The sequence below is a fragment of the Onychomys torridus genome, chromosome 1 (genome assembly GCF_903995425.1).
Source record: "Onychomys torridus chromosome 1, mOncTor1.1, whole genome shotgun sequence".
Classification (NCBI taxonomy): domain Eukaryota; kingdom Metazoa; phylum Chordata; class Mammalia; order Rodentia; family Cricetidae; genus Onychomys; species Onychomys torridus.
This window is the reverse complement of record NC_050443.1, coordinates 91,924,669-91,950,495: the sequence shown is the minus strand read 5'-3', so window position 1 is coordinate 91,950,495 and position 25,827 is coordinate 91,924,669. Positions and strand designations below refer to the sequence as shown.

The 25,827-nt window shown below is 43.8% G+C and overlaps 1 protein-coding gene across 1 annotated transcript in view; it reads right to left on the bottom strand.

The window, feature by feature from the left end:
• Positions 1 to 25,827, bottom strand: part of Spon1 (spondin 1) — a 288,479-nt gene that overhangs the window by 170,451 nt on the left and 92,201 nt on the right. The window contains exon 4 of the mRNA XM_036177304.1: positions 1,480 to 1,553. Within this exon, the coding sequence (XP_036033197.1) occupies positions 1,480 to 1,553 (74 nt within the window). The remainder of the gene's footprint in view (positions 1 to 1,479; positions 1,554 to 25,827) is intronic.

Here is a 25,827-nt window from a genome sequence, read left to right as displayed (position 1 = left end):
CCAAGGTTCCAAACAGCCAGCTCATGCACCAAGGACAGGTCCAGGTTCCACAGCCTGGGAGCCTCCCAAACAGATCAAGCTATTCAATTGTCTCACTTATCCAGAGGGCCTGATCCAGCTGGGGGCTCCACAGCTGTTGGTTCACAATTCATGTGCTTTCTTTCGATTGGCTATTTGTCCCTGTGCTTTTTGCAATCTTGGATTCAACAATTCACGCTCTTGCAGTCCCTCCTCCTTCTCAACAATTGGACACCTGGAACTCTCATCCAATAACTGAAGGTCTTATTTTTTAACAGCAGATTAACAAATTTTTGAATATAGACAGCAATAAGTACCATGCATGTGTACACACACACACAGACACATACACTCATGCATGCATATTCAGTCTTGTGTGGGTGATGTGTGTGCATGCCTGGGTTGGTGTTTGTGAATGCAGGCATGCTGCAGCACTTAGGTGGAGGGCAGAGGATGACATCAACTGTAAGTCTTTGTCTTCCACCTTGTTTGGAAATGGAGTCTCTTGTTTTCATCTGTAGAATTCTGGCCAGCTGTCCTGGGAGCACCTAGGAATCCCCCCTCTGTTTCCATCTTGTATGTTACAGATGAATGATGGCATTGCAGACTTGAAGTACCATGTCCACCTTTATTTGGATTCTGGGCTCTGAACTCAAGCCCTCACAGTTGTGTGGTAAGAGCTCTACCCATTGAGCCATCTTGCAGCCCTGTTGTATATTATTAAGTCACATGGTTGTAGGAGGCAATAGATGCAGGCTTAATCCCAGGCCTGATCTGAACCCAGGCTCCTTCTCTAATCTCCCCCAATCTACTTCATTAGGATGCTCTAGGCCTGGGAAGGGGTGTAGCTCATAGTCATGTGCTTATCTAGCATGTACAAGGCCCTGGATTTGATCCCTAGCACCAGAATAAAGACATTTATTAGAATGGTTCAATCCAAGGAGAGGGGGTTTATGAACTTGGCAATCGGAGGACCAGAGACTTGATCATGGTAAAATCACAAGATTAGTGTCCCCTACCCTCCCACCCCTGACACTCCTATCTTCTACTGGTTTCTGTTGGAGAAAATCTCCCATATTACTCAGATTCCATACAAGTTCTGAGGGGAGATTATCCCAAGAGCCACCATAGGCTTTTTAAAGGTACACAACTGTGCATTCCTTAATTAAGTCCTGTGAATTATTCCAAGGAACCTCTTCAGAATAATCACTGTTTCACAAAAATAAGAAGACAGCACCAATATAAGGTACATTATCTCCTACCCAGGGAATCAAGCTGAGTAATTAGAGCTTAAGGCGGATCCAATTATCCATAGCACACAGCCAGATTAAAAATCAGAGCTACGTGAGGAAGCAGAGCCCAGGGGAACTCAGAAAGCTCCGGTGACTGAATTCCTGTAGCCAGGCTTAAACTGAAAGAGGCCCCCTCATTCACCTGCCCTCCCCACCCGCATGCTCTTACCTTGTTCACACAGCTTCTTGGTCAGAGAGCCCTCGTCTTGAAAGTAAATAATGCGTTTCTGTACAATGCTGGCCCTGTGGGGGAGGGAGACATCGACAGAGTGGTGAGAGGGCAAGTTTGGAGGGACAGTCAAACCCAGTCCTTGCTTGGCCACCCGTGCTTAGTGACTCTGGGTATTATTCCCTCTGCTCTCTGTTCTTCTGTTCTTCATCCCTCAACAGGCAAGCAGCACATACACCATGAACATCACCCCGAGAACTGTCAACAGCCTAGCAGGTGCCGAGAAACCACCCCTCAACACTGGACACTGAGTTTTTATTGATGGCACTGCTACTGAAGTCAGAAACGGAACCAATGACATTTTCAGCATTTTTTTCTCAATGCCTTGTTTTACCTTCCTCTTCCTCTTAAGTGGTGGAGGCCATTTATAGATCCACCACATTCAGATTCTAGAAGCATGTCAAACCATTTTCCTGAAAGGAAGAGGAATTTAAAAAAATTTTTTTGATGTGTTCTAAAAATGTCATTCTATATCATTCTTGAAAGTCTAGACAAAACCATCTCCTACACTCTGAACAAAGACAACGTCAGCTGTGGTCTTCTCTCTTAAACACGTCAAACGTGGGCTCTGAGAATTTAGAACACATATTTTGAGGTTGCAAATGATGTAGCTTCGTCAGCATGTATTTTCTCTTTCCTCTGGGATAGAGCAGACGTGCTGTTTCTCCTGTAACTCACTCTCTTGTTTATTTTCCACCGGCCTTGAAAAGGTTGAATCCTGAAACCCAGTGTCCCAGCAATTTAAGAGTCTACAAAATTGAGCTGGTGCCGATAAATCTCCAGCCATTTCTATTGATTTCCTTCAGCAATGCTACTCAATCAAAAGGTAATTTTCACTTCGATTCACCCTATTTAACAGATAAAGGCATCCCTTGACTCCATTACAGCTGACCACACAGAATAACTGTTTGACTCCCATGATCCCAGACCTAGGAACTGGCCCACATTCTCCACAGGGATCCGTACTGAGTAGAGACAATTTCCCCAATGGTCTGGGCAAAGGCCAAGATAACTTTCCAAAGAAATGTCTACGCTACATCTACTCTTGCACAAAAGAATACAATTCTGACCAGCTTCACTGATGTTTTTTACAGTCTTATCCCATCCAAGAGAGGCATGATGTTGAAATAAGTAAATGAAATATGCTTCCTGTTTACACAAAACGACTTTGATCATTTTATCCATTCTCTTGACCATTAAGTGGGAAAGTCCCTTCAGGCCAAAAGAATAATAACCCTCTCTACCTCAAAGTCAAATAATAAAGTCTTTTGTTCATCAGAACACTCTGCCACTGAAGAAGCACTTTGAGGGCATCCTCTTGTGGTGGGGGACCCCTGCAGGAGGGTAAAAAGTAGACCTCCTAGGAAGTGCCTAAGATCCACAGTTCTGGTTCAGTGGAGGGCTTCCTCCTCATGTCAACCACAGAAACTTCCTCCCCTTTGACTTCTTGTAGTATTTATGGGCACATTTTCAACAAGTTATTGCCAGAGGGCATGCTTAGTGGCTGGCACCAAGGAGGGCACCAGGGCTATTATCATGAACAACAGAGATGGGGCTACTCAGTTTCTTCTCAAAGTTCATGTCACAGGAGGGGGAAGCATGAAACAACCAAATCCACAGCTAATGATTGAGGCTAACGGTGATTGAGTGCTACCATGGAAACATCCACAGAGTGCAGTAGAGAAGCCTGACCAAGCTGGAAAATGCTTCCCTGCAAAAGAACAGCTCGGCTGAGACTGGGAGAGAAGGCAACTAACCAGGCAATTAAAGGAGAGAAGAAAAGGAGAGGGCATTTTTTTAAAAAAATAAAATCCCTGAGGTGGTGGGGGCATGGGCTTGCTGAAAGACACATGCATAGAAAGTCAAGGAGATGATGTGAGGTAAGTGGGGAGGTAATCAAGCCCATCACCACATCAGCCAGGGCCTGCTAAGAGATGACCTTTTACTTTAAGTTTAGTAAGTGTCTTTGAGGGGCATGCCCCAGGACTGTGGTTAACCAGATCTGTTCTTTCTAAAGACCACTTGGGCCAATGAGTGACAATAGGTTGGTGTGAGTCACATGGTACAGAGGTCCCAGGCAAATCAAGTTGTATTTCAATAAAGTTCTCTTCCAACAAATGTTTGAAAATGGATGGACAATAGGGATATTAGTCTCTCTGCTGGTTAGTTTTATGTCAACTTGACACAAGTAGAGTCATTTTGGAAGAGGGAACCACAACTGAGAAAATGTTTCTACCAGACTGGCCTATGGGATAAGCTTTGTGGGGCATTTTCTTGATTGATGTGGGGGAACCCAGCTCCCCCCAGGCTGATGGTCTTGGGTGCATAAGAACAGACTGAGAAAGCCATGAGGAGCAAGCCATTAAGTAGTACTCCTCTATGGCCTCTGCGTCAGTTCCTGCCTTCAAGTTCCTGCTCTGACTTCCTTTCATGGTGGACTATGAGCTGTAAGATGAAATACACCCTTTCCTCCCCAAGCTGCTTTTGGTCATGGTGTTTTATCACAGCGATATAAACCCTAACTGAGACAGCTTCTTTTCTCATTGCTTGGGCTAAATGCCTGACAAGGAACAACACAGAGGGAGAGTGGCCTGTGCAGCTTACAGTTGGAGGGAACATAGTTCATTACAGCAGTAAGGCATGGGGATGCAGGGCTCTGTCTAGGCAGAAGTGTGGTGCAGCCAAATGCTTGCATCTTAGTGGACTGTTGGCAGAGGTGGGACAGGAAGCAAGACAAGGCTACAAAGCTCAAGGCTACCCTCCAAAGACCCACATCCTGAAGCAAAGCTCACCTCCAAAATGTTCCACAACCTTCTGATACAGCACCACTAGCTAGGGGTTCAACCATATCAGCTTGAAGGGTACATTTTTATAAACTACACCAGGATAATATACTAACAGGTACTGAAAGCTTTTTACTATTCCCTTGAAACACCCTTGGCTTAATTTGTCACCATTGCTTGCCAAGCTCCCCAGGTTCCAGAATTTTGATGCTATTCCATCTTAGCTAAATACCTCACTCACAGTCAACTTTGCAAGCACCTGTGAGGAATGCCCTGAGTGCTTTTCAATTTCCTGTGAATAAGACAACAATGGTAAAATCTATTATTTCACAGTATGATCATGAACAGTACTTACCCCTAACTTTAGAAGAATACTATTGCAAAAGTTTATACAGACTACAAGTGGAAGGTGTGTATTTCGTATAAGCTGTCCAGGTTCTTCACCCCTTGAGACTATATAAAATGTAAGGTATTTCCTTAAAAAAAACCAAAAACTATCTTTATCTTAAAAAAACAAAACCAAACATAGGAATAGAGCATTGTCTTGCCAGCTAAGAGTACTTGCTATACTCCAGACAACCCAAATTCTGATCTCAGACCCATGCCAGGCAGCTCACAACACCTGTAAGTCCCACCCCAGGAAATCTGATGCATTCTTCTGGCCTGCACAGGCATCTACACACACACACACACACACACACACACACACACACACACACACACACACACACACTCTCACACACACACACACACACACACACACACACACACACACACACACACACACACACACACACACACACACACACACACACACAAACCAGTTACCCAATTCATACCCAACCAAGACATTCCTTCTTCCAGGTTGATTCCTTAACTATCTTTCCTACGACAGCCAGAGGTCTTGGGATACTGCACACACAGCACTTACTAACCCATGGTATAACTGCTTGCTCTTTCCTTGATTCCTATGCTGGATTATAAGTTCTTGAGGGTTGGAATAAATATCACTGTGGATTTTGCTATAGTTTCAAAATTAGGATCTAAGCAAGAGAAACAGAGTTATAGAGAAGATGAGAGTCTACAGGGTATGAGGTGATCTGTCTGGTGAGTGTTGGATACAGAGACCTTTAACATGGCCGAGGTCTGAGGGGATCTGAGTGCACAGAGAGGGGGCACTGGGCTTAGGACAGTGTTGTAGTATTTGGGTAGTTGGTGTCACTCTGGAAATTATTCAGCACAAGAAAAAGTCCAAAGGAGCCACAATTGCTGAGGTAGACAAATATTCACGCACAAATGTGTTCACAGAGATCAAGACTTTGGTTCACTTAGTTGTAGAAATTGTCTCACTTTATTCCTCATTTGGTCAGCTCCTAAGAGAATTTTATATTCTGAGAAAATACATTTTTTTTTTCCTTTGAGACTATTCCCATCAAAAGTGTAAAATTCAGCTGAGGCTTATAAATCATATTATGGTTCAGAAAAATAATAGTTTTACAAGATGAGAAAGCTGTTAGTAAGAATTCCCTTAGCATTTCAAAATGACAAATTTTCTCCATTCGGTGTTGCAATTTGGCAGTCATGTTGCATCCCATTTATATACTGAATGCTCGCTTATCGGGAGAGAGCATGTTAAAGAAATCTAAATTAAATTTCTTGGTGTGCTGGCATTCAGACTTTGGGGTATCAAAGTCCTAAGTAATTCACCGATCACTTCCAAACTTTTAAAACCGTATGAACATTTCCAGAAACATTATTCCCAATCCCTTAAGCGTTTGAACCTCTTCTGTCTAAAGGGTTTATTTATTTGATATTCTCTTTCCTTGGGGCGTTTGCCTGCTGGGGTAAAGTTAGAATTTGCTATGATGTGGGTTTGCTGTCTAGTGTTGAAGAGGGCCAACAGAGAGAGAGAGAGAGAGAGAGAGAGAGAGAGAGAGAGAGAGAGAGAGAGATCTCAGAAATTGATGGACTTGGGAGATAACAGATTACTGAAATGACATTGAGCATGTGTATCTGCATCATCCTCAGTGGCTTGTTCACTTCCCATGGACAGACAATTCCTGGAAGGTCCTACTGTACTGTGTTGCATTCAGTAACTAGTCAGTAGTGGTGGGCAATGTCACTGCTGTTGTTAAAGGTCCTGGCTCATGCTTAGTAAAGAGTCCTTGTTATTATGCTTGATGTCAGCTCTGATTCTGTTGTGGAGGGAGGGCTTGAGGGAGCTCCCTCACTGAGCTCTTCAGACAGAGATAACAGATGGCCAAATGAAGCTTGGGTTTGTTGTCGTTTGCCAACCTTTTCCCCGATTCCAGTAAATTTTCTTTTACTGGATATTTCTTGGAATACTTTATAACATTTCTCTGTGATCTCAGAGCTGTTTTCCATGGAGGTGGTCCAGTGTATACTCAGCAAAATTTATTTCATCTTACCAGTGAGGGAGTGACTGTAGAAAGACCCGGGAATAAATATGGAGGCCCAGTGGGGGCAGCATGGTCAGTGCTGAGGCTACTACATTATCTTACTTCACAAAGATGCCCAATGTTAACTTGATCATGGCCTCACTGTCCAGGGGTATGATCACGCCATTGTATAGACCCTTACCAACCTTTATCTGACTTCAGAACTACATCCCAGAGTTAGCAGACATTCTGAAAGCCTGTGATAATGTACACAGGAGAGAAGAAAAGTGAAAACATGTTTTCAAGGCCCTATCCCACCTAACAGTAAGGTCACAACCTCTGCTTAGGGGTCATAAGGACATAGATTCAGAGACTAGTGCAGCGTGCTGATTTGGTTTTTGTTCACTTGATGTAAATTAGTGTCACTCAGGAAGAAGGACCATAGTTGGAAAAAAAAAAAGCATCAATCAGACTGACCTGTAGGCAAGTGGGGTGGTGGTGGGGGTGGTGGTATTTTCTTGATTAATGTGGGAAGGTCCAGCCATGAGTAGTATCATCCCTGACAGGTAGTCTTGGGTTTTATAGGAGATCTTATTGAGCAATTGAGAGGGAGCAAGAAACAGTATTCCTCCGGGTTCCTACCTTTAGTTCCTGCCTGGATTTCTCTCCTTACCAGGGTGAATTGCAACCTGGAAGCATAAGATGAATTTAACCCTTTCCTCTCCAAGACGTTCTTAGTCATGGTGTTTTGTCATGGCAATAGAAGAGCAAACCAGAAAAGGGAATCGGAGTTAAAGGCTGTGGTCTCTCATCATGGGGAAGATAAGGCAGCAAGAGTATGCAGTAGCCAGTCACACTGTGTCACAGTCAGAGATCAAGGACAAATAGGGTGTAGGGCCAGTCTATCAAAATTGAAGGCCCCCAGGGGATTCATTTCATCCAACAAGGCTCCATTTTCTGAAGGCTCCAACACACTCCAGAATTAGTTATCATTCATTCATAAAACATTTACTGGGAGAGGGTGCTAGAAACAAAGACTCTGTGAGACTTGTTTGTGGAGAATTGATCGGGACCCAATAACTTAACCCAACAACTTGGGCTTGGGGCAAATGGAAAAGAGTAAGATATACCTTATTTATATTTTATTTAACAAGCTTTTTCTATGTGATATATCATATGATATATCACATATATAAATATGATGATGACTATCCTTGGTTGTCAACTGATTATATCTGGAATATAACTGAAATTCAAGTGGCTGGGTACACTTCTTGAGGGATTTTTTTTTCTTAATTAAATCATTTGAAATGGGAAGACACACTTTTAATTCAGATCTTTTGAAGTGGGAAGATCCACCTTTAATCTGGGCCACACCTTCTGCTGGCAGCTTGTATGAAGGACATGTTGGAAGAAGGAAGCTTGTTTTCTTTGCCTGCTGCCCTCACTCGCACTGGCGAATCCATTCCTTCACTGGCATTAGAGCCTACTTCTCAGGATTCTGGCCTATACTGAAGACCAGCTGAGACAACCAGCCTCATGGACTTAACAACTAATGGATTCTTGGTTCTTCTGTTGGTAGAGAGCCATTGTTGGACTAGCTGGACCAAAGCCTGTAAGCTATTTTAATAATCCCATTTCTATTTACATATCAATTATGTTCCTCTTGAGAACTGGACTAAGTGGTTCTAGAGCAACGGCAGTATAAAGATGACTTTTTAAAGTATCTAGAATAGGCTTCCCAACACGCCAACACCTACAGTCACTGAGACCTCTCTTAGAAGTTTGAAGAGTACTGAAAATCCATAGTGTAAACTATTTTCTAGACTTAAAGAGACATATGCATTTGATTATTCTATTTCACCAATTGTGAGAGACAATGAATTTGGTGACTCTGTACAAAACTTGTGACAGTTTGTAGAAAAATAAGGAAAATAATGATGCTAGTTGGTTGCTCCTAGCATCCCTGGATAAACTGACAATAGAGAAGAATGAACTCCAGGATAAAATTAACCAAATTCTAAGCATCTCAGAATACAGTGAAGGACAACAATGAACTCTGATAAAACTGACTTGTACCAGATGTGCATAAACACTTTAAAGGTTTCTAAGAGTGCCCTGGAAGAAAATCTTCTCTCCAGCAGCTACAGAGCTCAAGCAAACCAAAGCCCTCATGACAAGGTTGGCTGAATTACCATGAAAATTCAAGCTCCGGCCCTGGAGGGTGTGGTGGTTAAGGTAAGGGCATTAATTGGTAAAGAATGGGATCCTGAACTTGGGATGGGGATGTGTGGGAGGATCCTACTGAAGTTGAAAACTGAGCCTTCCCATTCTCAAGGGTTTATCTCACCTGAGGAAATAGTCTCTCCACCCTCAGCAGAAGATGTACTCACCTCTCACCCCCTGACCTGTTGCTTTTTCCACCTTTGAGGATATTAGTTCTTCATTGTCTGCTAAACCAGCAGTGACTTTCTCTGAAGGAAATGTCAGGCAAGATAATAATATACTGATGCCCATCGGGGCCCACCAATAGTTGTCCCTAGACCTATAACCAGACTTAAGGCTAAGCAGGCTCCTAGAAGAGAGACAGAAAGTGTAGCCCATGAGGAGGTGCATTACACTACTAAAAAGCTTAATGAGTTTGCTAATTCATTCACACAGAAGTCAGGGAATATGTGTGGGAATAGATTAAAAGGGTGTGGGATACTGGCAGAAGGAACATAAAACTGGACCAGGCTGAGTTTATTGATGTGGACCCACTGAGTGGAGATTCTAGGTTTAATATGGAAGCTCACACAGTTAAAAAAAAAAAAGAGGGGGGGCGGAGGCAAAAGTTTAAATGGTTGACTGAAGCATTTGTCAAAAGATGGCCTACTGGAAAGGAATTGGAGATGCCTGACATCCTGTGGCTTAGTGATGAGGGGATTTTTAAGTCTCAAGGAAATTGCAATGCTAGGGTGGGTATTGTGTGTAAAACCTAATCCTTCACAATGGAAGGCCCCAAAGCCATGCCCTTCACTAATCCTTTAAGATGCAAAATGGTAAGAGGGGCACCAGCACATATGAAGAGCTTTGCTGATGCCCCTTTCCTTGTGCCAGACCTTAGGGCTGGAGACACTGTACTCAGTTGGATAAATTAAATGCAAGGTGTTTAATTGGGCCCCAAAGTAGCAGGGGCTGGTTGACAGCAATGGATCACTAAAGGCAAGGTGACTGTAGTTATCATAATGGGCAGCACAGACAAAGCAATTTTCATAATGGCCTGACCTATAATGGGCAGCACAGGCAAAGTGATTTTTATGGTAGCATGACTCATAACTCTGAAAGCTTCTAGTTTTGTATGGGGCCTAGATCAGGAGAAGGTTCTTCTATACATTCAGGCTGCTGTGCAGTATGCTCTACACTTGAATCACATGACCCGGCAGATCTGATGGTACTTGAGGTATCAGTGGCAGAGAGGGATGCTGCTTGTGACCTTTGGCAGGCTCATAGGCAAATCACAGAACAGACCTTTGAGATTTTGGAACAAGCTTCTACCATCATCCACAGACAACTATTCTTCCTTTGAGAGAGCTGTTGGCCTGTTCTTGGGCCTTAGTGGAAACTGAACGTTTGACAATGGGCCACCAAGTTACCATACCACCTGAGGTGCCCATCATGAGCTGGGTGTTATATGACCCACTAAGTCATAAAGTAGAACATGCACAGCATCAGTCTATAATTAAATGGAAGTGGTATATACACCATCCAACAAAAGAGGTTCTGAGGCACAAGCAGGTTACATGAAGTTGCCCAAATGCCTGTGGTTTCTACTTTTTTAAATATAGTGCCGTCTGCTGCCAAGCATTCACATATAGCTCCACGGGGTGTTCCCTATAATTGGTTGACTGAAGGAGAGAAGAGTAGAGCCTAATTTACTGATGGTTCTACATATTATGCAGGCACCACCCAGAAGTGGACAGGTGGAGCATTACAGTCCCTTTCTAGGACAATCCTGAAATAGATGACTGAAGGATAATCTTCGCAGTGTGTAGAACTTTGGGCAGTACATATGGCCATATATTTTGTCTGGAAGGAGAAATGGCCAGATATGTAACTGCTCACTGGTTCACAGGCACTAGCCAATGGACTGGCTAGGTGGTCAGATACTTGGAAAGAACATGATTGGAAAATTGGTGAGAAGGACATTATGGGAAGAAGTATGTGGATAGATCTCTCCAAATGGAAAAAAGATGTGAAGATACTTGTGTCCCAGGGAAATGCTCATCAAAAGGTGACTTTAGCTGAGGAAGTCAGTAATCAAGTAGGTAGGATGACCTGTTCTATGGACAGTCAGCCTCTTTCCCCAACTATCCTGTCATTGCCCAGTGGACCATGAACAATGGGGCCATGGTTGTCGAGATGGAGGTTATGCAGGAGCTTGACAACATGGGCTTCTATTCATCAAGGCTGACCTTATTACAGTTGCTGCTGAGTGCCTCTACCCATCCAACAGAAAACTAATGAAGAATCGATTGTTATATCTTAAAGGAGGTGTAAAAAGAAAAGAAGAAAACTGGATTGTCTCTTAAAAGAATTCATTTAGATGTGAGAGGCATTCAAACTAGACTTTCATTATCCATGAATGTGTTTAATAAGGTAGGCGAATGTGTTGAGACTTGGAGGCACAATGATGAATAAGATTGCATGTGTGTATGTATGTGTGACAGCCTGGAGAGGAACTTGTAAATGAAATCTCAAGAGTTGATAGTACGTAGCAAGTGCCAGATTCTATGGATATCTATTCCTTTTATCATCCATGATCAGAGAATTGTCACTTAGCCTGGGCTGGTACCAGGCAAATCCTTTGTGATAGCTTAGTCCCTGTTTTCCCAGCCCTCCCTGCAGATGGTAGGCAGGGACTTAGGACCTATAACTGGCCTCAGTAAAATACAAAGGTGGTTTCAGAGTCAGGGGGAAACTTCTTGAGCAGGGTTTGTTTTCCAGTTAGAAAATCCAATTTTCTACTCATGACTATCTTAATCTGTCCCACTTTGTCTGGCCTCGATTCCAAGCAAACATATCAAACAAGAAAACTATTTTGGCACTATGAGGAAAAGGTAAAGAGAAATCACAGACTCTAGTCTTGACATTATGTCGTGACAGGGCAAGACAGTGCAGAGGTTCGTTGATCTTGGATTCTTGCTGAATCTGTTCTCCTTAGTGGAGAATCCCATAGAAAAGTACCCAACTCTGTTCTAGGAACAAAGGTCAGCATGTCCTAGCTAACTTTTTAGCCTTTGTTAACACTGACTGTATATGTGGGTGGACCTTCTTCCAGCTAGCCCTTTTTTCTTAGCTTCCTGTTTATGTGAAACCCCCTCCAGCTGGTTAACTGCTTATATCAGCTTCTGTTAAAGGTGCTTGCTTCAAAATGATCACTGTGTTAAGCCCCCCCACCCCTGCAAATGCCAAGGGAGATGCCTGAATGAGGTCTCTGCCCTTAACACCCCATGTTCTGGACACCTGGGGCCACCCCCAGGCCCCTGAACACTTGGGTGTGGTCCAGCCACCTGGAATAAAGACTTCCAATTGACTATACACTGTGTCTGACTCCTCATCTCTGGTGAGCTCCCCTGTCCCAATGCAACTTCTCCAACAGTACTGGTGTTCACATTCTCTGGCTTTCCCATTACATGAAGAAAATAAACTCAACTTGTTGAAAGCATCATTAGTTAAAAGTTCTAATGAAACCTGCTCTTAAAAGCATGCTTAGCTGGCAGAAATGGGTATTGGGAAAGTGATGTGAGGGTACAGAAGGTGAGAGTTCAAAAGCATAAGGGGGATCTGGGGGGGGTGCCACTCTGGAGCATCAGTGGTGATTGGCTACACAGAAGAGCGTGGACAGGGATTCTACTTCGGTTGCCTGTCTCATTGCTGTGATGAGATACTCCAGCAGAAAGTAACCCAAGGCTTTCTTTTGGCTTACAGACTGAACTGAAAGCATCCACTGTGGTGGGGAAGACATGCATGGCAGCAGGGGTGTGGATCTACCTGCACATCTGGGTATATTTAGAAGGAGGGAGAAAGGAAGTGAATGCTGGCGCTCAGGTGGCTTTCTTCCTTGTCCCTCTCTATCAGTTGGGTCGCTGTTCTGAAAGGTGGTGCCACTCATGCTTGATTTGAGTCTTCCTTTCTCAGCTAAACTACTCTGGAGACAGCCTCATAGAGCCACTCAGAGGTGTGTCTCTTAGGGGATTCTCAGGAAAGTCAGGATGAAAGTGCAGAGGAACCCTCCATCACAGATGCTTCAATCAAAAGATTAGGACAGCTATGGATAAGACCTAGAAGAGGGCCTTGATTCCAAGATCAAACAGGGAGTTCCCTGCCATCTTCCACTGTGGCTGGCTTTCATATACACTCCAGTCCAAAGAGAGATGTGCCCAGAAAGAGGGGCCCAGATATGAACATGAAGGGGAAATACAAATGTGGGGCTCATCCCCCCATAGCTTTCTTATGCATGCAAGCCAAGACTAAGGACAAAGTAGAAATCCTTAGGGATTCCTGCTAGATCAGGGCCTGTAGGTTTGTCAACTGCTGGAAGGGCTCCTAAAGCCCACAGATGAAGCAGACTTCAGGCAAAGTCCCAGCTGTATCATAATAATGACCAGGTAGGTGATTCTGAGTGGTAGGCAGGACCAGGTCTCATTACATTTTTAACATATTTGTTATATGTCATTTGACCCTTAATGGTTTCTTCTCTGTGGCTGAAATTAACCACGATGCTCCTTTGCTTTACAAAGTTATATGTTTAATTCTGAAACATGGGGTAGAAGAGACACTATCTCACACACATCATTAGGCCCTAGATATTCTTCTCTTTTAAGAAAACTTGGACAGTTGGGAGTGGAGAGATGGCTTGGTAGTTAACAGCACATACTGCTCTTCCATAAGATTACATGTACCTTCAGCTCCAGGGGATCTGATACCTTTATCTGGCCTCTGCTGGTCTTTTTCATTCACAAGTACACATACACAGATATATACCCATATGTATAAATAAATAAAATCTTTTTTAAAAGATAAATGACTTAGAACAACATCCGTACTTGATAATTTTTTTCAAAGAATACACAACAAGGGGTTGGTCAGATGTTCTTTTTTTTCAAAAAAAGGCTTATTTCCCACCAGCTCTAGTGTGATATTCAGTCTTTTGAAACATGATTATTGCTACCCTGAGCATTCTTGGCCAAGGGGCAATAGACAGGCTCAATATTTCTTTATGATGATCAGCCCATGACTTGTAATGACCCCTGCAATTAACCTGCCTCCTGGTGGTCTCTCTGGAATCCCCCTCCACCTTTTTACAACTATAAACCATCACCAGGCATGGAGCCCAGGGATCTGCCTCATTCAGCTATATAGCCCTGAAACCTAGCCAATGCTTACTGAACTCAGATTTTATGTGTTGTGGTTTAGAATTCCTACCTTTCATCTACTTCTCAGAGGGGTTCCCCTAAATCTTAAGAACCACCAATATGTTTGAAATCTTGAGAGCAGATATAAAAGATGGTGTGTCTATTATTCTAGCTAATAGTCTCCAACTAAGACATATATATGCCACCATTTTATTCCCCCTAAAGATTAAGGTTAAAATTTTATTCCAAATACTGAAGGCTTCACCTGATTTCTCTTCAGACCAAGCTTTGATCTAAAATATAACCTATCTGAGTTGGGAAACATCAAAGAGAAATTGAAGCTTCGCTCTTGGGTTTCTCAGGTGTTCTGGGCAGAGTCCTTGTTCCTCCTCCACCATAGAGTGTGGGCATGATCACATAATTACCCCTGCCTGGAAGGAAGATAAAATGTCACCCGTTCCCTCTGGCTGACTTGACTTTACTCATTACTCTGTGGCTCATGCAGCTTTTAATCTGCTGTGTCTACATCCTCTTCTATGGGTCCCTGTAAGTCAGGGCTGATAGCCAGAGCTCTGTCCCCTTGTGTGCAAGAAAGCAATCCAGGTGGCAGTGCAAGGCTACCTACCATCCTTTTCTGTTTCCAGTGAGCCTTCCCATCACCCCCTAGTTTCTTACTGTAGAAATGGGAGTATCCTGTGGGGTAGTAGGACTGAATGCTAGGAGAGGCTTTCTCATCTAGGCTAGACTGGGGGTAACAGGATGTGGTTATTGTTCTTAACTGGGAGTTTGTGGTCCATTCTGGGGGTTCAGAGGTCTGAACCTTTAAACACGTGGAAACAGAATGAAAAACTGCAAACACTTGCATTGTGTAGGGGAGAAACTCTGTAAGAACTAGTGCTCTGTACCAGACACCATCCTTTGTCCACTTTAGTACCCTCTGAGCCCTTTCCAATCATGCCCAAAGGAAGGTCACACAGATCAGATTAAAGGAAGAGATTCCCATGCAATGTTTCTGATCCCTCCTGTTTCCTCTCCATCCCAACACATCCAGTTTGTTTACCCTCTGCCCTGGGGTCATCTGTCACCTCTAGCTCATGATCACTGCCTCACATAGGCAACAACAGCACTGAGTCCTAGCACAGAGTCTAGCTCAGAGATGGTCCTTTCTCAACAAGCCCTTTCTCACCAGTACATCACTGTGGCTTGGCCACACACCCACAGCCCTGAACAATGAGGCATAAACCACTATGGCTTGGGACTGGCTTGTCTCCAAGGGTTTGTGTGTTAGAAGACTGGTCCCCCGTAGGGCAACATTAAGAAGTGGTGGAATCTTTAAGAAGCAGTGCCTCATGGGAGATGGTTGAGGGTAATGTCCTGCAAAGGGATTCTGAGTGTCCTCCTGGGCTCCCAGTATCTTTCTGACTTCTTGATCTGTAATATGATCTCTACTTCTCACATGCACTCCTGCCATGATGTCATCACTATTCTATATAGCCAAGGGGCCTTTCACAAGTACCATGTCCTCAAACCTCCAAAGCTATGAGCAAAATTTCAGACTAACATACTCCTTTCCCACAAACTCAGTTCTGCCTCTCCCTGTGTGTAGAGCATGTGCCATATAGCTTCTCCACTCTAGTTTGCTTTTTTTTTTTATTACTGTGATAAAATACTTATCAAAAGCGACTGGGTCTGGGGAAGGGTTATCTCAACTTACAGGTTACTGTCCATCATTAAAGGAAGCCAGGCTACATCCTCTTCTATGGGATGTACCAGGCAGGAACCTAGAAGCAAGAACTGAAGCAGAGGCCATGAAAGAATACTGCTTGCTGGCTTGCTCAACCTGCTTCCTTAGACCACTCGGGGCCACCTGTCTAGAGTAGCACTGTCTATAGTGGGATGGCTCCTCCTTAATCAGTCATCCATCAAGAAAAATGCCCAGACTTGCCTACAGGCTAGCTGGGTGAAGGCAGTTCCTCAATTAAGGTTACCTTTTCCCACATGACTCTGGGTATACACTGACAAAACAAACAACCTAACCAGCACACCCTCCTAGTCTTGTGACACCCAAAATACAAGATTTCACATCTTTCTTTTCCATTCTACTTATCTCCCTCCTGTAGCAGGAATTTTGAAGAGTCTTGTTAATAAAAACAAACCTGGAGCCAGGTATTGGGGTGAATGCTGGAAGATCAGAGAAGCAGAACAAGCCACAGCTTCTCACCTTGGCAATTCCCCAGCTGATCTTGTTTCCTCAGACTGGAAGCTTCTGAGTTCTTCTCCAAAATGGATCTCAGCTGAACTGCTGCTCAAAAGCCTAAAAGCTTAACCAACTATAGTTCCTCATCCTCACGCCTTAAATACCTTTGTCTCCTGCTATTACTTCCTGGGATTAAAGGCATGAGTCACCATGCTTGGCTGTTTCTAGTGTGGCCTTGAACTCACAGAGATCCAGGTGGATTTCTGCCTCTGGAATGCTAGGATTAAAGGCGTGTGCTACCATAAAACTCTGTTTAATATTGTGGCTATTCTGTTCTCTGACCCCAGATAAGTTTATTAGAGTGCACAATATTTTGGGGAACACAATAACACCACACCCTCCTAGCTCCTCATCACTGAGCTGGACCATCATTATGAATTTACCCCATGCCTGGACTCCTAGAACACAGTTTCAACCTTCAGTGTTTACTTAGCATTTGGTACTCTGATGTTTGCTCAACTTGATTTACTGAGTTGCATTACTCTTTGACTTCCTATGTGTTTACACTTTGTACTTGTGAGTGACATCTGAGGTTTTTGACGGTGGGTATTTGGCATACCTTTACAGCCCTTCTAGCATTTGGCATCATGTCTATTCTGGAGGTTCTGGGGACATGTCTATCTGATGCATTTTCAACACTATACCTTAACTACCATTCAGAATTTGTAACCACCACACAATTCTGAGTGTCTTGCCACAGTCTGGCAAGAAGCCTAAGATCCTCAGCAATTCTCAGAGCCACACCCAGGGTGTCAGACTATCAGCACAATGACTAGTCTGAGCCATGAAACATTTTCCACTGTGGAAAGGCCACTCACATCTGCTTTGCTTTGTCCAAGCCAACCAGCTTGGCTGATGCAACCACTGTTCTCCAAAGGAGCCCTTGGGATTGAATTCAAAAGCCTTTCTCCATGTTGGCAATCAACAGGGTGGTGGCCTGTCCACCACAGGAGGACACGCCAAGGACAGAACTTTCTTTTTGGGAAAGACACTTGCTGATTGCCCAGGGTATTTTATTTTTCCTTCAACCTTGACTTTTCCCATGTCTCTCTTCTCAGTGTCTGCATCCTGACCCCATCTTTATGTTTCATGAGTTCATCAGCTACCATCAACTGGGGCCCCACAGGATTCCGGACCAATGACATGAGATCTCCTGAAAACCTTACAATCTGGGTATGGCTAGTTATTTGTTTTTCTAGTCCTTGTACAAAATCCTTTCAGAGACAAGAAAGACAAGGGCAGAGGAAGGAAGAAGGGATGGAGAAAATGAGGTGGTGGAAGAAGGAAGACAGAGAAGCTGCCCAGAGCTCTAGTTTTCTTAATGGAAAATGTGAGGAAATTAATGATAATTTATTTGAATACATAGTAGAATGCAAGAGACCAGAATTAAAAAACAAGGTAAACCACTAATGCTTGTGATGGGGACCTGGGAAGGATGCCAGGACTCCCCATCTTATTAAATAAGCTGAAATACTGCAAATTCTTTCAAGGTTTCAAGATTCAAGAACTAAATTAAAACCCAACAGATCTTAAAATGATCTATCATGATGTTGCAAAGTAATGAGACATACATCCACCTGCTGCATGCCTCAGAGCAAGGTGTGGGGGATGGGGAGCTTCAGAGCTTTTGTTCCTGGGGAGCAGCTTAAGATTTCCATGAAGAAAGGATCTGAGAAATTACAGTAGAAGACAGAGTAGAAGGAGAGAAATGGGGAAGCTTACTAATTTCTGCAAAGGAATAAAAATACCACCAGATGGCACCTCCATGGGGCAGCACAACAGACTTCCTGCTCATACCTTCACACGGTAGACCCAAAGTCAAAATCTTTGCAGGGTCTGTGTCCTGGTTAGTGTTTCATTTTCTGTTTGCAAATAAATGCATTTTTGCCATCAGATTGAGATATGTCTTTCTGGAGGGCTCTGTGTCAATGTTTCTTTTGCAAGGTATCATATACTGCAAGAAAATTAGCTGGTAGGGTTGTTATCTTAGGAGGCTATTTGGTAATGAATTTGTTCTAATGAGACAGCACAGACTTAATGTGCCTCCATCCAAAAGCATCAATATGCACCATGTTTCCTTGGGCTGATGTAGCTACTTTTAAAAAAATCTACAATTCAAGTTTCAGCTAAATTGGATTCTTTTTTTGTTCAAGCTGAGCTGGAGGAGTCCAGGAAGCCCTTGTGGCCAGAGGTCTAATGTCACCATCTGGCCCAGTTTGCAATGCTATTGTGCTGGACAGTCAGCAGAAAAAGTTAATAAATACTTAGGAGATGTAGGCCAGTTTGCAGAGGGGGAAATTGTTCTGACTTGCAACATGTTTTTGTGAAACCAGTTAGAGGCAGCTGGTTAAGCTAACTGACCAATATCTGAGCCAAAGCCATCAAAGGACTGAATGTGAAGGATGTTTGCCATGTCTGCAGTGTGATAACTATGCCCAGAGAGACTGTACATACTGAATGGTGCAAACTGGCCAACTTGAATTCTTTAGTTTTCAGAAGAGGGGGACTAGGAAATGTTTCAGGATATTTGTTTACACTGTGTGAAGATGTGTCATTGTGACTGGTTTAATAAAAAGCTGAAGAGCCAATAGCCAGGCGGGAGAGGTTAGGCGGGACTTCTGGGCAGAGAGAGGAACTCAGGGGATGAAGCTAAGTGTGTGAATTGCTCCAGCAAGACAAGGAACAAGCCAGACAAATGATACCGAGGAGAGGTAAAGAACCATGTGGCAAAACGGATTAATTTAAGTTATAAGAGCTAGTGGGACAAGTCGAAGCCAAGGCCAAGCTTTCATAATTAATAAGAAGTCTCCGTGTCATTATTTGGGAGCCGGTGGCCCAGAAGAAAGTTTGGCCATAAGGAAATTAATAGCTGTGTGGGCCATGTCTAGGTCCATTGTAAGGGACAACTGTCTAGAACACTCTTCTCCTGAAGCCTATAGCATATCCCACTATGACCACTGCCATGGTTGCTGCCTGGCATGCTCTCACTTGAGCAATAGACTCCCAGCTCTGGAGGTCAACTGTGTCTGAGAAACTCCTCATGGAAGCCTACAGTGAGCTGCATTTCCACTTGGATCCCTTTGGGCTCTTGTTGTTGTTGTTGCTAGGCCTCATCAGCAAGAAAACGAACTTGTTTTGATTTGCTACTGTCTGTCTTCTATTAGGAAACTGTTATTAGGAAAATCACATTAATTAGCTGCAGCTGAGGAGAGACTTGGCTATTTTGGGGCCGCAGCTGCAAAGTCTCTTTGCAGTCTGAGTGCTGACTAAATTTTAACAAACAACAGAATAAATAGTCTCAGGGTACATTTAATTACATTAATTTTGTTTTCCTCTATCTAGATTGCTGTTTAGGATTGTTGGTTCATCTACATTAAATAATCTGATGCTATTAACATACTTTCAAGCAATCCTATTTCTCTTGGTTTTGTGATATATTAGATAGCTTAATACTAATTTTATTAACTTTATTCATGAAAACAGAACATTAAAATTTACCCCCATAGCTGGCTTACCATGGAAGTATTTGCTTAAGTTGAAAAATCTGATTTTACAACTATACAGGGTAACAGGACTAGATGGTAGATACACTCGTAGAATGGCAGGCAGAAGAGAACTAAATATGTGCGCACATGGACTGAGATGTGAAACTGCTAAATTCTAATCCCAATTAATTTATCACTCATTTTTATAAACACTATGAAACAAAAGTAGTAGACATGCTATGATACACCTTTATGGCTAGGCAAATGGGGTGTGATCCTAGCTCTGCAGTAGGTGATTGGTCTCATGGAATCTGTTTCCTGCCCTTCAATTGGGCTCAATGTCTACTTTATGGTGCTTTTGTGAGCACTCATAGGCTGAGCCTGTGTAGAAACTGCCTGTCATGTGGGAGGTGCTTGGAGGGTGTTATCTGTCCCTCTTTCCTGAATTTCTCATGGCTTATATCCTGTACAACTAGAGAGTTAGTTAGGGGCTTTCTCTTACCTCTACACCTTTTCATACTGCACTGCCCAGTAGCTGGGGGCCACTGGTGGGTCTCACAATTTGTCAGTGTCAGGTTACACAATTCAGCATCATTATCAGACAGGTTAACAATAACTATCAGCCACTGAGTGCTCTCTGGGTCCTAAGAATTCTCAGCCCCGGCCAATCAATGGAATCACTTGGGAGAGTTCTGATTGATGCCATCTCAATATCATTTCAGAACAGAGTTTCCAGAGATAAGGAATCATTGGAAATGAGACGTTATGGGGTTAAAATTAAGGCCTATGATTCTAAAGTGCAACCAGGGCCGAGAAGCATCATTATTCCCTTGTTGATTATTCCACCTGTAACAGAATTACTATTTCGTCTCCTCTTCCTCCTCCTTTCACACAAGATCTCACCATGTGGCTCTAGCTAGTCTCAAAATGATGTGTTCCCAAGGATAACTTTGGACTCCTGATCTTTGTACCAGAAAACCCAAGTGTTAGGAGCATGCATCATCACACCAGCAATTACCTTCTTCTGCTGATTAAAAAAAAAAAAAGCACCAAGGCCAAGTCATGGGTCAAGGTCATCTAGCTGTGAAGAGGTGCAGTGGATCTGGAGCCCAAGGAGTCTGACCTACCTGCCCCTCATTTTCCTGCCCTCTGAGTGACAAGAGAACCCCAAACTGAAGCTACTAGGCAAAAGCATCAGGATGAATACAGCAAATGCTGTCCCCAGAGGATTCTGACCGCCATGAAAGAAAACACATCAAAGCTTCGCAAAGCAGATACAAACCTGGTTTATCCTGGATTGTCCTCTGTGTCTTTTTGCTCCTGTTCAAATCCTATCGCCTTTAATTCCCCACCACAATCATGATGCTAACCATTAGGGAATAGCTGAGAGGTAGCAAAAAGTTCCATGGAAACCAAGTCAAGGGATCAGTATGAAAACAGGCTCACACTGAGTAGAACCTAGCTTGATGACTTTTACCTATGCCTAGAGTCTACTTGTCATGTCCAAACTTTGTTTCCAGGCCCCTCTAGACAGCCTGATGAGCAGCTGGCTCTTCAGTGACCACCAGAGAGTGGTAGAAAGAGACTTTCCCTGGCTGTGGAGGAATAATGATTTCATTCTTGGGGTCTGCAAAAAAAAGTTACCTTGGAGGTGATCTAGTCAGGGACCCTGGAGAGGAACTCTGCTCCCTCCCTCAGCTGCCCCTAGCTGGTATCCCCCTATTACTTCCTGGCTGTATTTCTGGGGATGGTGTGAAAATGGAAACACAGCCTGCTGTGGAAATGGTGTGGCATTTCAAGTTGTCAGGTGAATAGCCACATTCTGCCCAGTTCTTTGTTTCCCCTCTCCCATCCTTAGCTTAAGCCTGGCACATAGTAGGTGCTCACTAAACATTTGTCAAAAGCTCATCTGAGTCCTCTGGAGCAATGGGATGGTACAGATGGGTGAACACTTTGCTGCCTTCCTTCCAGCCTGACAATAAGTGTCTCCTATGGGGGCGCCACGTTTAAAGAGGCTTTTGGAGATTTTTTGTACTTTCAATTTTGTCCGGCTTCCCTTCTGAACTTGGCCCCTTGAACTTCATTTGTGTTGTTTCTGGCTTTGCAGCCTCCTTTCATGGAGGACCCACTGGTTCCTTTTCCCATGGGATGCTTTGTGGCCTTCATTCCCTCCACCATGAGCTGTGGTATCAACAATCTGGGCAAAGCCCCCACCTGATCTGGCCCAGGCTTCAGGTTTCTCGAGCCCCATGGTGATTCTCCCATATCAGAGGACAGAGCAGGTACTGAGAGCTGTGGGAATGGGGTGAGGGAGGCTGTCTGCAGGGAAGACGCAACAGCAGCTTACAAACCCTGCCCATCATCGCCTTTGTGACTAGAGGACTATTATTAGTCATTTTCTTGTGAAGCCAGCCTTATTAAAGACCACCCAGGCACAGTGGCAGACCAAAACCTTTGGCTATAGGGTTTGAAATCCCAGTCCTGCTGCTGCTGAGTGACATCTAGCTAGCTAAGTGTCCTCAGTTTCCTCTTCTGTAAATGTGAGGACATAATAATGTTTTTAAAACGATTACATTTTCATTTGTGTACATGCACAAGTACATTTGAGTATGTGTGTCTGTGTGTGCCCACACACAGACATGAGTATATGTGCATGAGCAGGTACACACTTGTTATTGAACACTTGTAGAGGTCAGAAGGCAACCAGTAGGAACAAGCCAGTTTTCCCCTTCCACCAGGTGGTTTCAGGAATGGAACTCATGTTCTCAGCTTGGATGGCAAGTACCTTTTCTTGCTGAGCCCTCTCATTGGCTCAATAGTATTTTCATTTTGGGGTCATTGGCACACATTTTAGCCATTACTATTAAGGTTATTAAATGTTTAGATTAGCATCTTGCTGAATTCCCAGAGAAGGGATGTTATGGCAAAGGAAGGGATGGAAAAATGAAGAGAAGTAAACAGACAGAACAAAAAAAGTTTACTAAGGACCTACTCCTGGCCCAAATCTCTCAGCACTACCCATCATGCCACCTCACTCCTTCCTGCTCCACCTTTGTGACTTCCATGCAGGTCCTCAAATGGCCTTGGCCAATCCCACATTCCATTTCCCATGGCGCCGCCATTGCTCTTTATCCCTCGGAGTTGTATCCTCAGTCCCAACTAGATGGATGCCAGCCTACCCTAGCTCCGTGCTTCTGCCACTTTAAGGCTACTGTCCCATGAGGCTGCTGTCCCAGCACTCTTGGAGTTCCTGGCTGCAGCCCGTTCTGATCAACATCCTAGCATCTGGCAGGGCCTGGCATGAGATGAGGTGCTTTGAGTCCTTACCTTGCGAAAGAACCAATGAACTCAGCATAGCCCCTTAGACCCAGTAAATCCTTTCTGCCTGCACAAGCCAATGTCTTCTCATGCAGCTATTAACGGAACTTTAAGGTTGAAACCTTAAAGACAAACCTTTAAGCACAAGGGCCGTATAAAAGAATTCACTCTCCCACGCTGAAGCACTGAGTGAGCCGTGTCGACAGGCTGCAAAGTCACCTCAAGCCCCTCCCCCTACTCTTCCCCCTTCTTTCTTTATGGACCTTATGTAGCCCAAACTGGCTTTAGAGTCAGCCATGTAACCAAGGATGACCTTGAACTCTTGATCTTCATGCCTCCAACTTCCCTAGGACTGGGATTATAGGTACACACCACCACATCCAGTTTGTGTGGTGCCAGAGCTCAAACCCAGGGATTCATGTCTACCAGACAAGCACTCTATCCCCAGTCACATGTATTTTCTAAAAGCAAGGGTAATCTCCTACAGTCCCACAATATACCTATTAGATTTAGACAGTTCACATGGATTCAGCTAATCTACATATCTATTCAAGTTTTCAAGGCTGTTCTGTTGGGGCCAAGGCATCCCATCCAGGTGATGCTGCCACACTGGGATGTTATTTCTTTTGGCTCCTTCAACTGACAGCAGCCCCCTGGTCTGTCCTGGGCTTTTGTGAAGGAAACTTCACATGGCATGCTGTTCATTCTGCAAGATGTCTTGCTTGCCTGGTGTTTCTTCATAATTAGGTTCAGTTTATGCATTGTTAGTGGGAATATTCTAGAAGGCATGTGTATTCTACTGGGTGGCACATGGTTAAAATTTAGATTTGTCCCATTCTAGGTATCTTCCAGACTTCTCCACTCTAAAATCTCCACGTTTCATTTGCAGTTACAAAGCATTTTGAAGACAGGTTTGAGGCTGTATGGACACTCTGTTACATAATAAACTTTCCAACTAGTCATTTTTTTTTTGGATTGGCATATTACTGGTGACCTATGGTTTTCCATTCTATACAGCAGTCTATAAAATACTGCTCTTGAAAAGGTTGAATGAGAACTGAGCTATGGACAATTGCTTGATTTTCTTCCTGTCTTGAATGTTATAGTTTAGCATTTACTTTCTTTGCTCTCAACTTTTTTTTTTTTAAACTTAGCATTGCTATTTTGTGTTTTTTGTATTACCTGTGCTGGTTAGTTTTTGTCAATTTAACCCAAATTAGAGTCACCAAGGAAGAAAGACCCCAGTTGAAGAATTGCCTCCATCAGATTGTCCTGGAGACATGTCTGTGGAGCCTTTTTTTTAAAAAAAAAATGAATGCCTGATGTGGGAGGGCCCAGCTCACCATGGGCAAGGCCACCCCTGCACCGATAGTCCTGGGTTACATAAAAAGGTGCCTGAGCAAGCCATGGAGAGCATCCAGTAAGCAATGCTCATCATCCATGGCTTCCGCTTCAGTTCCTTTGGTACCTTGGTCCTCCCTGGCTTCCCTCCATGACAGACTATAACTGGAAGCTGAAACATACCCATTCCTCCCCCAAGATGGTTTTGGTCAGTGTTTTATCACAGCAACCAAAAGTTACCTAGGACAGCACACTTCACATCCCCTACAGGAGCTGATCAGGAACAAACAAAAGGAAGGGAGGCCAGGGGAGACCAAAAAAGCAACACTTGTTTTTAGGAAGCAGCACTTTGCTATGCAGCTCAGGCTGGCTCTTAACTCTCTTTGTAACTCAGGCTGCCCTTGAAGTTGTGATCCTTCTGCCTTAGTCTTCCAGGTGCTGGGATTATGTGTGTGACAGGGAAAGACAGTGCAGAGGTTCCTCTGTCTTGTATTCTTGCTCAGGCCAGTTCAGGTTGAACTAGAATTTGATCGCCTCAATGGAGAATCCCATGGAAAATTACCCAACTCTATTCTAGGAACCCGAGGTTAAGATGCCCAACTAACTTAACTTCTGTTAAACTGCCTGTGTGTGCAAGCCCCACCTCCAGCTGACTGCTTATCTTTGCGTCTGTCAAATTGCTTACTAATGCAAAGAGTTGGCCGCTAACTCCCATTGCAGCTCCAGAGAAAGCAAGATGCCAGGGTGTCGTTTCTGACTTGCAAAACCCTACCTTCTGGACACTTGGGGCTACACTTAGGTTCTGAACACCTGAGTTTAGTCCCAGTTGGCTGAAATAAAGACTTTCAGTTGACTATAAACCAAGACTGAGTGGTCATCTCTGCTGGGTTCCCCATAACAATGGACATACACCATCATAGCCATGCAGTGCTGAGGACTGTATCCAGGCCTCACTGCATGCTGGGTAAGCACTCTACTAAGTAAGCTACAGTCATAGCCCCTACCTAGACGTTATTTGAAATTCTACAACCACGCTCACAATGTAGACTTATGCCAGAAACCAAAACAAGTAGGTCTTTGTCTTCAGAGATGATGATGATCTTTGTCTTATTTTAGATATGAAATGATCACCACGATGGCAATGGCATCAGTGATGTGGCCTTGTGCCTGGTTTCTGTCAGATAATATTTATATACAAGAACTCATCTGACCCTGGGAGCAACTCCTGAGGCGGCTACTGCCACTATCTCCATATGACAGGGGATAATTTGAGGCTCTGGGAATTTCAAGTGCCTGGGGCTATTCAAG